The 13,001-nt window shown below is 26.7% G+C and overlaps 1 protein-coding gene across 1 annotated transcript in view; it reads left to right on the plus strand.

The window, feature by feature from the left end:
* Positions 1-11,611, plus strand: part of tty (tweety) — a 36,887-nt gene extending 25,276 nt beyond the window's left edge. Inside the window, exons 12-13 of the mRNA XM_014437490.2 lie at positions 5,041-5,172; positions 6,786-11,611. Coding sequence (XP_014292976.2) covers positions 5,041-5,172; positions 6,786-6,922 — 269 coding nt within the window. The 3' untranslated portion in view covers positions 6,923-11,611. The remainder of the gene's footprint in view (positions 1-5,040; positions 5,173-6,785) is intronic.
* The last annotated feature ends 1,390 nt before the right edge of the window (positions 11,612-13,001 follow it).

The raw sequence follows: 13,001 nt of genomic DNA on the forward strand, positions 1-13,001 counted from the left end.
TTTCATTATCCACAATAAAGATAAGATTCAAATTTTACATCTTTCTTGTTAGCTAAGCAGATTTACATTTTGCATAAATGTACTAGTTATTTCTTTTAGTTAAAAACTAAGTATGTAATTAATTATTGATTCCAAAATAAGAGAATAAAGTATTTTCAAGTAAAACTATTTATCAGAAAGAGTAAAATTGGTAAAAACTTTTTTAATAATTTCAACAAAAATTGAATGTGATTTTTTTTTTTACCTTTTACAGTCATATATTGATTTATTAATTTTTAATTAGAGAGTCAGTGAAAAAAATTGTGACTTATTAGCATCGACCTAAACATTTTCAGATAGCTTCATAGCTCTAATAGTACTGTAAGAATGGATTTTAGCTGAAATATTTATTCCATTGTCAGTGTTATTTGGAATGGCAAGTGGGTAAAGGGTATATAGTACTATAGTATTAGTATTTAGTAATAATGCACTGTGATCACATCAAAAACAATCTTCAGAGTTAGGATCGTTGTAATACTCAGCCTATTTTCTCATTCCTAGAATGAACATCAATGGAGATTATTTTTTTTTTTTTGAAAACAATAATTTACTGTATTAATTAGCACAAAATCAAATGGCCGTTGAGATCATTGATAAAAAAAAACGTCCATTGAAAGTTTGTTGGACAAGGATGATGGTTGTATGCCATTTCTTATAGGTTTTAAACAAAACATGTTGACAGTAAGTAATTGAAGAACTCAGATGAAAAACAGATGGTAAAATTTCTTTCATAATTTTCTTATTGGTGAATAAAAATAGAAGAAGCAGCACTATATTCCTATTAGGTCAGACTTGGAAAAAAAAAGGTTTTAGGGCTTTTTTAAATACCTACAAGGAGAAATAAAATGCTATGTTATTGCATAAAGGGGTAAAACACGCGATGTCCATGTAGTAATGAACCCTTAACACCTAAGATTTATAAATAAATTATAATATTTGTTTAATTAGTGAATCATTTAAAAACAAAAACAGAATTTCATAGTAGTCATCAAACATTGTATTTTTTTTCATTCAAGTTTTTTGGACAACACTTGTTTCCCCCCCATGATCTTCGCCTAATCATTTTTTTTTTTAAATTTTGGTTCCAAAAATATTGTGACCCCTTTGTACTGTGGTTCTTATTTCAGTTGTTATCTATTCTTGTAATGACTTAGTGCTGTGATGCTCTTTGAAACATTTTAATGTTAGTAAATCAACATTTTGCATTTTCTTCCTCATATTATGCTATTACAGTCATTTAAATATCTTTGTATACAAATAGATAGCTTATTTTTTAATAAATCAGAGCATAAACGTTAGTAGGGGTAAAAAAAGTGTTTTTTGTTTATGTGCCTTTAATACATGCAAAGCATGCATTGCATAATGTTAGGTAGTTGCTATAAACAATTTCATAATATGGTCATAAAGAATAATATAAATGTTTTTTTTTTTCATTAGTTTTTACATATCTTTTTGTTATAAATTCAATGAAAATATTCTGCTCATTATGTTTCCTTTAGTTGACTTGAATATATTAAATGTTTGCTGTAGTTGCTGTAATATAGAAACGATAGTTTGGAATAAAAAAAAATTAACATTGACTACAGAAACTGTCAGTTATTTAAACTGAATCTTTTTCAGTAAGAAGAATTTATTATCTTGTTATGACCAGGAATCACTTAAATAATGATTGTTTTACTTAAAAATTTTCTTTTAATTTTGAAACCACTGATTATTTTAACTTTATATCACTGAACAATAAAATGATAGTAATTTTTTTCTAGTTCAGGTGTGAAATGTTTTTTTATGGTTGAGGATGAAAACTTCTAAAAAGTAATTATTAATGTTTTATCTTTAATGTAAGTTCCTTCATATTTGAGCAGTTACAGTAATCAATTTATGTATTTATTTCATAATTTTATAGTTAATATTATTTTCAATGAATTTTATTTTTCATTCTGATTACATTCCATCTAAAAAAAGTTTTTCCTCTCACTGGAATTAGTCCAAAAAGCCATTTCTTATCATGTTAGGTTTACATAGAGTTAGAAAAAGAATAAAAGATGCATAAAATATAAAATGAGGAGAAAAGATTTGAAAGTAATCTAGAGTTTTAAGCAATACATTGTATCATTTTATTGATACTACACTACCATGCTATAAAACATTTTGTCAAATTCAATGGATCTAGAAAAAAATAAATTTAATCTTCACAAAAAATATCAATTAATTTTATTTTAAAAAGCTAATTTCTATAAAAATAACTGCATATTTTAACTCTATTTGGTTTCAATAAATTAACTCAAATTAATCTCATAATAAGAGAAGATAGTTAGAGATGAGGTAAGCATAGTGAAGAACGCGTTACCTTGTTTTGTATTTAACCTTGTTGAAAAACTGATTTTTTGGCCGAAATTTCAGCTCAAATAAAATAAACTTCCTTATTTGTGTTGTTCACTCCACTGACAGCACCCCTGACTATCTTTTCTTGTTAAATCTTCAATGAACAATGAACACACCACTAAAATTAATCTCAACTAATGAACTTCAGAGTGCTAAGCGTACAGTAAATAAAATCAAAAATATTTTAAATGTACCAGCTTTTAAAAGTGAAAAAATTTGGATATTGTACATTTCACTGATCAATATTCATCTTTTAAACTTGAATCCTTGCTGTTTTGTGTCATTAATGTGATGACGACTTATTGAACTTGAATTTAGGCTTTTGTTGATTAAAATCAAAATATACTTATCCGTGAAAAGAAAATGAGATAACTTCATTATGCTTATGTTTGGTTATGACTAGTTTGCATTAAATAATGAAACCATGATAATATTATTGAATAGCTTACAAAGATTTTTTTTAAAAGGTCTTGAGGATGAAGAGACTGAATCAATTCCATCTCTGAAATGCATTTATTCCTAAATCGCTTATGTTGTGGCTATGTACTCAGCTTTATTTAGTAATGGTCAACACTGTTGCAATTTTTTTATTTTTGGCTTTTCAATGTATTGGTCCTAATCCAGGAGTTAACATAAAGTCTAATATGATCTGTTTGTAGAATTTGTATAATCAGTATTAAAGTGATCAAAAATTGTATGCTCTGTTTAGAATATAATTCAGATTACTTTTGAGATATTTCTACAATCGCTTGGCTAGCTGGTTATGAGTTTGGTTAAAATGTCTGTTAAGTTGTCTCATATTAGAATTAATTATTAACATCTAGATGATTGAGATGTGTGAGTAAATTAATGAGAGATATGGCAGTTTTTTTCTTTCACTTGACTCAAGTTTTTCTTGTCTTATAGATTTTGCTTTAATGCTTGTGGGCTTTGATTAGTTTAAAATCTTTAATATAGAATTTCTTCAGAATCTCCACAGATTTTCCCTTTTGTAGAATGTGGAAACCATCTTTTAAGTTGTGAACTCCCAACCATTGTAATGGTTTAAGTTACCTTTTATCATTTATATCTAAATGGCCTCTTAAGATGCTTGATAATATCAGGTTTGTTTTGCTAAGTCTAAGTGAATTTAAATGTATTTGTAAGCTGAGAGGTGATAGGTTTATCTATTTTTTAAAGGATCAATGCATCTTTCATTTTGCTTTTATTTATTAGTAAAAAAAACTGATAGTCAATAGTTTTAGGTTTCTTAGGCTTCTCCTCTATCTTCAGAACAAAAAGATTGTTAAAAATGATTTACATGAATGGTCCTCTTGTCATTATATCCATATTATTTTGTCTTACATTAATAAGTAAATTAGAAGCAGTTACAACAATGAAACAAATGAAGAGTAGTGTCTATTAACATCGTCTGATAACAAATGTAATAATGATTGAACTTCTCATTTGTTTTATTGTTTCAAATTAATTCATTTGTTATTGTAAGACAATAATATGGATATAATGACAAGGTTTGCAATTATGTAAATAATTTTTAAGAATTCTTTTATTCTGAAGTTGAGAGAGAAGACTCTGAAATTTGAATAAAAAAACTAGGTATTAGCTTTTTTTTACTAATAAATTAATACTTAATAACGAGAGTTTAGTTGTTTTTACCTTTATTATATACTCTGAATTTAATTCCTAACTTCAACAGATCATAATTCTGATTCAGAAACCATTGTCTGCAAGATTACTTTTATGTATATTTAGATATTATAAACATTAGATCTCATTCTTGTTTCCAGTTCTAAATTTTACTGGCTGATGTGATTTCTTTCTATGTCTTTCTTTTACACCAAACTTCTACCATTACAATTCAAGAGTTTCTTTTATTTCATCTTACAAATCTAATACTCATCACCCCCTTTCTCTGTCGGTTTATTTCAAATTATTTTTCTCTACCTACAAGAAGCACTTGTTATCTAAATTTATCTCTTTATATTCCACTCTCCTAGGCCTTCATTGACATGTTGATATGTATTCCTCATACTCATCTTCCAATGTTACCCTTCATTATTTGATAAATTTTCATTGTCCCCACTTTTATTTTGTATATTATCTCTTATCTATGAATTTCAATGAATCTGTCATCTTTTTATAAGGAAGACACTTTAAATATTTGATAAAACAGTTACGAGAAGAGTCGGATGGCAAAACACTAAACATTTATATATAAATTCTTTCCTTCTGATGATCTTATTTCCTTATTTTCTTAACGATTAAAGAAATGCAAATTAATCTTAAAGTAAATGTTTGACTATGAAGAAAATAATTTTGTGTTTTAATGGAAGTGCATACAAAATGAATTTTAATTACTACGTTGTGTATTGAACATAAATACTATTAAACCTAAACTACTAATGATTTATTATTAAGTTCAGATAATCTTTACATTGGTCATAAGGAATTTATGTATCTTATTTGATTTGTTTGTTCCCATTATTGATATAATTTGTATCAAGATTATAAGTTATATATAAAAGATTAGTGATGAAGATAAGACATGGCTTTAATTGAACTAGAAATTATTTGTGCTGATGGAATGTATGAGGAAGGCCGTGTAACTTGACGCCTGAATGTGCAGGGGTGGTCTCGGAGGTGGGGGTGTCGGTGATCGGGGCGGAGCTAGCCAGTACGCGACTTTGAACAGGAAGTTCAGGACGCTAGATCATCCTTCAGCTTCTAGGAGAGCTGAAGTAACTAACTACGGTTTGTATTCATGGCTCATTTTGGTTAATTAAAACATTTATGTTATAATTCTGTGTGAACTGTTCTGCTCTCATTAGAAAGAACATAATATCTTTCACAAAGTTAATGCATATCACTGTCAGAAAATCTATTTCTTTTTTTAATTTATTGTAGAACAATAAATGTAATAATTTTCTTTTATTTTTATGTCCAAAAATGCAGTATTTTTAAAACTAGCAAATGGTTCACTAATGGAAATGCATTTACTTATGGTTCTTTCAGTTAGTAAGATACTGTATTCTTACTAATCATGGCCGTGTTATGAGCTATTTTAATTAATCTTTCTTTTGTTTTCTATGCATTAATGCTCAATATATTTATTAGAACTAGTAAATTATTAATATGTAATGAACTCAGTCTTATTTATTTATTATCACAACATGTAGTAATAATTAATGGCTCAGCATATGTGAATGAGGCAAGGCATACTAAATCAGTTATCATCATCTTGTATTATCATCATCCTGTCTTTCTCCAGAAATAAAAATACTCCCTTTTTGCTTTTATAAATACTTTTAATTAACTAAGACTTTGAATAAATTTAAAAAAATATATGTATCATTTCTAGAAACGTGCCACGTATCTGTCTGAACTCTATATAAATCAAATTTGAGCAAATAGTTTTACTTCATTAATTTATAATTTTTTTTTAATGGAGACCATTTTCTATAAAATAAAAAAAATGTAACAAACCTTTTAATAGAATCTTTGACATTGATATTGCTGATTTAAATATACTAAAAATTAAACATAATAAAATTTAAAAAAATAAAAAATATTGAAACTGAGGAAACAAATGATTGTTTTAATATGCATATGAAATGTATGTTTTATAATGTAAGAATTTATTTTGGGAACTTAAATAAAAAAATGAAATAGAAACTATCCTATTTATAATTTTGAAATTGGAAGTAAACTTTTAAATGAATGATTAAATGAAATCCTGACTCTGAATAACTAATAAGTTTTATATAAAATCTTGTGTTATAAAATTTCAATTAGAAGCCATTGATAAAATTTTGATGAATGAATGAGATAATATTTGGTAAGAAGAGTTTTCAGTGTTAAACACAGGGGTAGTGGACACAAGTGAAATGTTTTTACTGTTCTTACAGTTCTGTTTTATTAGTTACGGTTAGATAACATGAAACGTTCTTACTGTAGTGAGAACAAACAATGCAACACATATGCTGAGCTTGATGGCAACCTACCAACTGTTAACTAAACCATTGCAAATGAATTGAGCTCAACAATTGATATATTCACAGTTTGCCACCAAGCAAAGTGTTTAAGTGAAGAGGTTAATTCTTGTAACTTATGAAATGGGTTCTAAGTAGTGATTTTAGAGGACCCATTTTATTAAATGTATGGTCAAAGTCTCCATAGAACAAATATCTCTTAGCTCAGAACCGATAATAGAATTATGAAAAAACATGAAATATTAATTTTGATCCATTGTCATTTATTACCATAGATCAATATGAGGTGTACATCATATGAAGTAACAATAACAAAGTAATATAGTTAAGTAAAATTTATAATTATCAAAGGGAAATGATGAAACTTGCTTTCAGGTATGGGAGGTAGACGAAACGAACCAGGTAACTCATATACCCTCGGGTCCCGGAAATCAAGTAGGATGGATGGCCCCGGGCAGTACAACACTCTTAGCAAGAAATGCAAGACCCTCGAGTCATCGGACTTCTACTGAGAGGTGCCGGGTGGCTATGCTATTACAGAGCTGTAAGACACCCGGCACCTACCCTGATAAAACTCATTCATCCACATCATCAAGCATAATTATTTATTCGTTCTATATTGAAAAGCTCATTTGTCTTATCATATCTTTTATAGAGCTTTTAATTAGTTTTAATGTATTTTTATTATATTAATTGTAAATATATTATTTACTGCAATTACGTTAGTTCTATTAATGTGATGAATGTTGCCAGTCTATCATTTTTATGAATGCAAACTTTAAGACCGGAAAATATTTCTTGAATAATATAATTTTATCAATGATTATTCAAATTATGTTTTTTGTTTTGAAATTTCATAATTTGTTGAACTTGCAATTGTTACGAATGGTAGGCTCGGTATCAATTTATTCTGTAATGAATTTTTTGAATTATCTTTCTAAGTTGAAGTTTGTTCATTTGTCTGGACATTCATTGCTCATTGCTCTTTTCATTATGTTTAATTTTTCACTATCAGGGATTGTACGATTTCCAGTGCTGTGTGCGTCTATACAGTTCATTAACAAATTACGATCCACCTTAAATAATAGAGATAGAACAATTTAAACTTGACAAATCATATTTCCAGAGGATAACAAGGTATTTATTAAAAATGAGTGAGAAACTACCACTGCCACTTGAAACATTGGAAGTTTTTTATCTTTTTGAAAAATACCTGTTATGCTATTGCAAGTGTTTTAAATTTTCATATTTATTCTTTCTTATTTTGAAATTTAACTAATGGTTATATCATACTTAGAAGGAAGATTGGAATTAAATCACAGTATAAACAGTAACTTAGTTAATATAATTTTTTAATTTTTTTTCTGATTAAGGTTTTCCTAATGTTAAACGAAAATTAGAATTTATTATTAAACACACTATAGGTAAGTTGATTGCTTTTATGAACCCATGAATTCTAGGTTGTGTGATTTTTTCACTTATGCCCTGGTTTATTTGTCCATCTCATACCTATTAAAGTACATGAAGTTAAAAGATGCATTTATAAATATTATTTATATAGGTAATTGTATTTAATAAGTAATAATTATTGTATTATATATGTTTATAAATATTTTATAGTCTTAATTTATGGCCTACTGTTGTTGGGACCTTTTTTTCTCTTCTCATTGCTGGAGGCTTGTTCATTATTAAACTAAGGACACTTTTTTCTATGTTTTTTATTTTGTAAATATTTATTCTTCTCAACTTCTATTTATACTTTCCTTGTTATCGTAGTTTTCTAATATGTACAAAACATTTAATTATGGGCACCAAAATTAAATTTTTTATCTATCTACATTTCCTTGCTTTTGTTTTTTCTGTTAAGAATATATTGCTTCACTTTATTAACGAGATGATTGTTTAATATAATGATAATTCGAACATAAATAGTTGTCAGCCTGCCCTCCATGATGGTTGTAAATGTTTTTTACTCATTTTTAGTTTTTGTTACATTTCATGAGCTCTAGAATAATTTTTTATAACAAAGCTCAAAATAAACTCTTATATGATTTTAAATTGTTTGACGAGATGAATATTTAGGTAGCAATCTGATTTAATGTTTAAACATTATGTCGAAATAAGATTATATTATGATTTTTGTCCATTTAATTGGTTTATGAATTTATTTTTTTCGATGGTGAGGTAATTTTCCAAAATTGTTGTTAAAATATTTGTAAATGGAAGAATATTCAATCGAATTTTATAATTCAAACTATGAATTATAAAGAATGTAAAATTCATAAGATAATTTTTTTTTTCTGAGCAATTTCAGAAACCATTCTGACGATTACTTACCTGAATAATTATGTAGTTAGTCTCTATTTTGATACTTTATTGCTGCTTTTGAATAACTGTTGGGGGTTAATGATACTTTCCTAGTACCAAAAACTTAAAAGTAATCATCATGTTAGGTGATTTTAAGATGCCAAAAACAATTTTTTTTTTTCATTTCTTTAAACTTTTATTCAGTTTGGTTTCGGGAAATTTTAAGAGACCAAATAAAAATTTACTTTTTGGGTTATTTTTTCTCGAGATACATTTTAATGCTGAATATTTATAATATTCAACTAGGGAACAGTTAGTTAAAATATGTATAGATTATTTATGTATAAATAAATATGAATAAAAATGTGAAATCGGCAGATGTTATAAGCCAAAGTTAACATAGTGTTGTTATATAGCTAGTATAGGTTTTTCATATTTAACATGTAAAGAGAAAAGTGCGTATGTTTTCATGGTGCTTTTGAAGTTAATTAAGCGAATGTTTCATCTTTTATATGAATTTTATATCTTTTCGTAATCTGTATCACATTCTTTATGGTTAATTACCTTATGGCTTACTGGTTGAGCAAAAAATAAAATGTGATAAAATTAAAAAGAATAATTTAAAATGTTAATTTTATTTTATTGAAAATAATGGTAACTTTGTATTGGATTTATGGTTACCAATGAGATTATAACATAGAATAATGTCAATTCTCCAATTCGTAGCAGTCATCTTATCCATTATTACTATTACACAATTTTAAGATGTTTTGGCCTTTTTTAAAACTTTATTTATTTATTTTTTGTACAGAACACTAGTATTAATGTCTGTAATTAAGACATTGTAAGATGTTCAAAATCTATTAAATTTTTGTAAATATAATTTCCATATTAGCAACCCTTAATGATATTTTAAAGTATATATATAAATAACTTTTTAGCTATAAAGCTAAAATTTACCAAATTTATAGTAAAAGAAAAAATTGAATTTAGTTTTTAAATGTAATTTATTTTATTACTTTTTTCCCTAAGTGATTACATTTAGTTTTTTACAATACTTGTAATCAACTAATAAAATGTAGATTTTGATTTTCTTTGTGGTTGCTAAAGTTAGCACACAATACGTTGTAATCTATAAACAGTGAGAAAGAAAGATGTATTTAATGTAATCTGATGACACTAGTTTGAAAAAAGAAAACTAACTATCTTAAATTTTACGATTAAACATCTCAGATATTTGTGATTTTACCAATGTAAAGTATCTCCTTACTGTTGTACTTTGTGTAGATATATTTATATATATATATATATATTGTAAACTTATATAAAATTTGGTATGAATGTTTTTATTGCTCATTCTGTGTATGAAATTATTGGATTTATTGACTGACTTTTTTTCTGACGAAATTGGTTGTGCATTATTTTAGTTACGTGTATAATAAATTAAAAACAAATAATACATATTGATATTAAGGAAACTTTAGACAAAATTAACTTCTTTTTTTTTTAAGATTTAATAATCCTCATTTCTATTAAATATAGGAGCCAAGAATGATTTCAATGTATTTCCTTTCTCCATTAGTTTGATTTTTAATTGAAACTTCTGTACACATTTCTTACTTGGTTTCTTGTTTGATGCCATGGAAATAATGAATAAATGAAGAAATAATGTATATTTATGGTAATATCAATTAGTTTTTTCATTTTTCATTACCACCTCTGTGGTATAGTGGTCATTGCTTCTGATTATACACTTAGGACATAGATTCAACTATGAATATCTTTAGGTTCTTTCTTAATTTGTTTGATCTAGATTGTTGACCGAATTATTGTCTCTTGGCATGCCACATAATTGATCTATTTATATATTTTTGGGTTTGGTGGTAATTGAGTGGCCTATTACTAAGGTAGAGCATGGTATTATCTATCCACATTCTACAATCAAATATATTAAAAGTAACTGACTTAAAAAATGAAATACATCATACAACATACATCAATTTTGTTTTATACTGTTAATTATTATCCAGTGTTGTACAACAATTTTAGTCAAGAAGTATGAAGGTTGTGATTTTGGTCCTTAATTTTTCAATATTGATTTAAGGATGATTAATCTTCCAAGAAATTCAATAAATCACATTTGAATTGAAGAATATTAATTATTCTAAAGTTTAAAATCAGTCCTTGATCATTTATCACCTTGAAGACCTTTTCTCAACTACCAGAGAATATTCGGTTTACAATTTAAAAAATATTCTTTAGTTATCTTTAAAATCCTTATATTCTTTAAATATAAGATTTTATATTTGTAGGTATCTATTTTATCAATATAAAACCATTAAAAATCAAAACGAGTATTTGTCATTCAATAAATTCCTTTTTTAAAATACATATTGATTAGACTTTAGTTTCATCTACTTTTAAATTCATGAATCTTTACCAGATAAAATTTTATTTAATATAGAACAAATTAATTATACTTTATTTTAAATTAAAATTCTAATAAGTTGATTTTGTCTAAACTACAGAAAAAAATATAGTAACATTTGTATATGTTAAAATAATTTTTGTGAGCAAGACTTGTGATGTTGATTGCACTCCTTTATAGAAAAAAAAGTTTCTAAATGTGGACTTTAAATTAATAACACTTAACTCTGAGCTGAAAAATAAATGACATCTGTTGTCCTCAGCAGTCTTTTAATGTTTCAAGTTTAATGCAAGTCTGCTTTACATAAATCTGATGATTGCCAACTACATAATTCAGGATATCTCCTTATGAGAACTTTGCATTATATTTTTAATAGTTGTAAGTGCTGTCTTAGTTATAAGAAATTTCTTATATCATTTGTATTATTGAATTTCTCGGCGTGATTATTAAACAAAACAAAAAAATTAACAGTTTTTTTATATACCAAATTATCTTTTTTAAAAAATTACAAAACTTATTTTCTAGTTTAATGATATTTATATACTGATATCCGCCTTTAAAAGTTACAAGTTTGATGTTAAATAAAATAGGCTTGAAAATATTTTTTATTTCACTTCAAAGAGCAAAGACGGACCACATACATACGACACTTGAACTACCGACTTTACTAACTTTACAGAATTTATATTGAGGATGCACATCAAATTGTTTGATAGCCTCCAGTACTGTATGAACCTATTATTTAAGACATTGACACCGACTGGACGATCACAAAGGTGACAGACACACACAAACAGATTCAGACTCGATTGAGGACTACTAACGTACTTACTACAGACATTATGACATCTGATGAGCCCATTCATGTGACAGCAGACTCAATTAATTTTCCAATTTCCAGGCATATCCCTTTCCTCATTCCCTTCTTACAATGCAGTACAAGAGATTTCACCCATCATTATTGTTACCTCAAATATACCAAACCTAATATACCCATAGGGCTTAGAAGACAAAATATATATATATATTATTCATTTTTAAGTCATTAAAAATTTATAAAAAATAAAGATATTTTATTGTGATACAGATTTCTCAGATAACAAGGAAGGTTATTTTTCTTCCAGGTTGTGTTTTACCTAAATTTACTACAATTTGAACTGTAATAGATTTCACATTAGCTTGTTAGAAACCAGTTAGTGTTCTGGATTTTGGTTAGTAAAATGTGTGTATCAATTTATAAAGTTTTTCACCTGGACAATACTGGTTTATAAACAGAACAATGCCTTTTTAGTGAAAATATTTCTATTTAGGTATACAATGGTATTTGATTTTGATTAGTAAGTGCAGCATGTAGATGTAGAAAGCTATGATTTTTTTTTGCGAAGTAAACATTGATGGAGTAGGGAACAAAAATGCCTGTTGCATCAAGTGACACAGATGTTCTCTGGTACTGCTAATATGACTTTCTATGACACTTAGATCAACATGGCCTCATGATTAAAGTACTTAGAAGTAAAGTAATTGTTCCTTATTATCAATAATTAATTAATTGATTGATTATGGAAAAGAAAATATGCCGCGAAACTAGACTGGAGTAAATATAGTTTTGCTGACAGAAAATACCATGCAAGCTGAAGTGAAGGAAGGTCTTGAAGATAAATTATCTTAAGAATATCTTCTTTAAAATATAATGTTCATGAATTATTAACTACACGGTGAATTACTTTGTATAAGAACTTTTTAGTAGGTAACATGAAGGTTGTACAATTTAATTATGATCATAATTAAATTTTATCAGAAGCAGAAGACTTCATGAATGAATTTTAAAAGCAGACAAATTTAATTATGGCCTCACA

This window comes from Halyomorpha halys, unplaced genomic scaffold (genome assembly GCF_000696795.3).
Source record: "Halyomorpha halys isolate HHAL.00 unplaced genomic scaffold, Hhal_1.1 Scaffold2598.1, whole genome shotgun sequence".
In the NCBI taxonomy this organism is placed as follows: domain Eukaryota; kingdom Metazoa; phylum Arthropoda; class Insecta; order Hemiptera; family Pentatomidae; genus Halyomorpha; species Halyomorpha halys.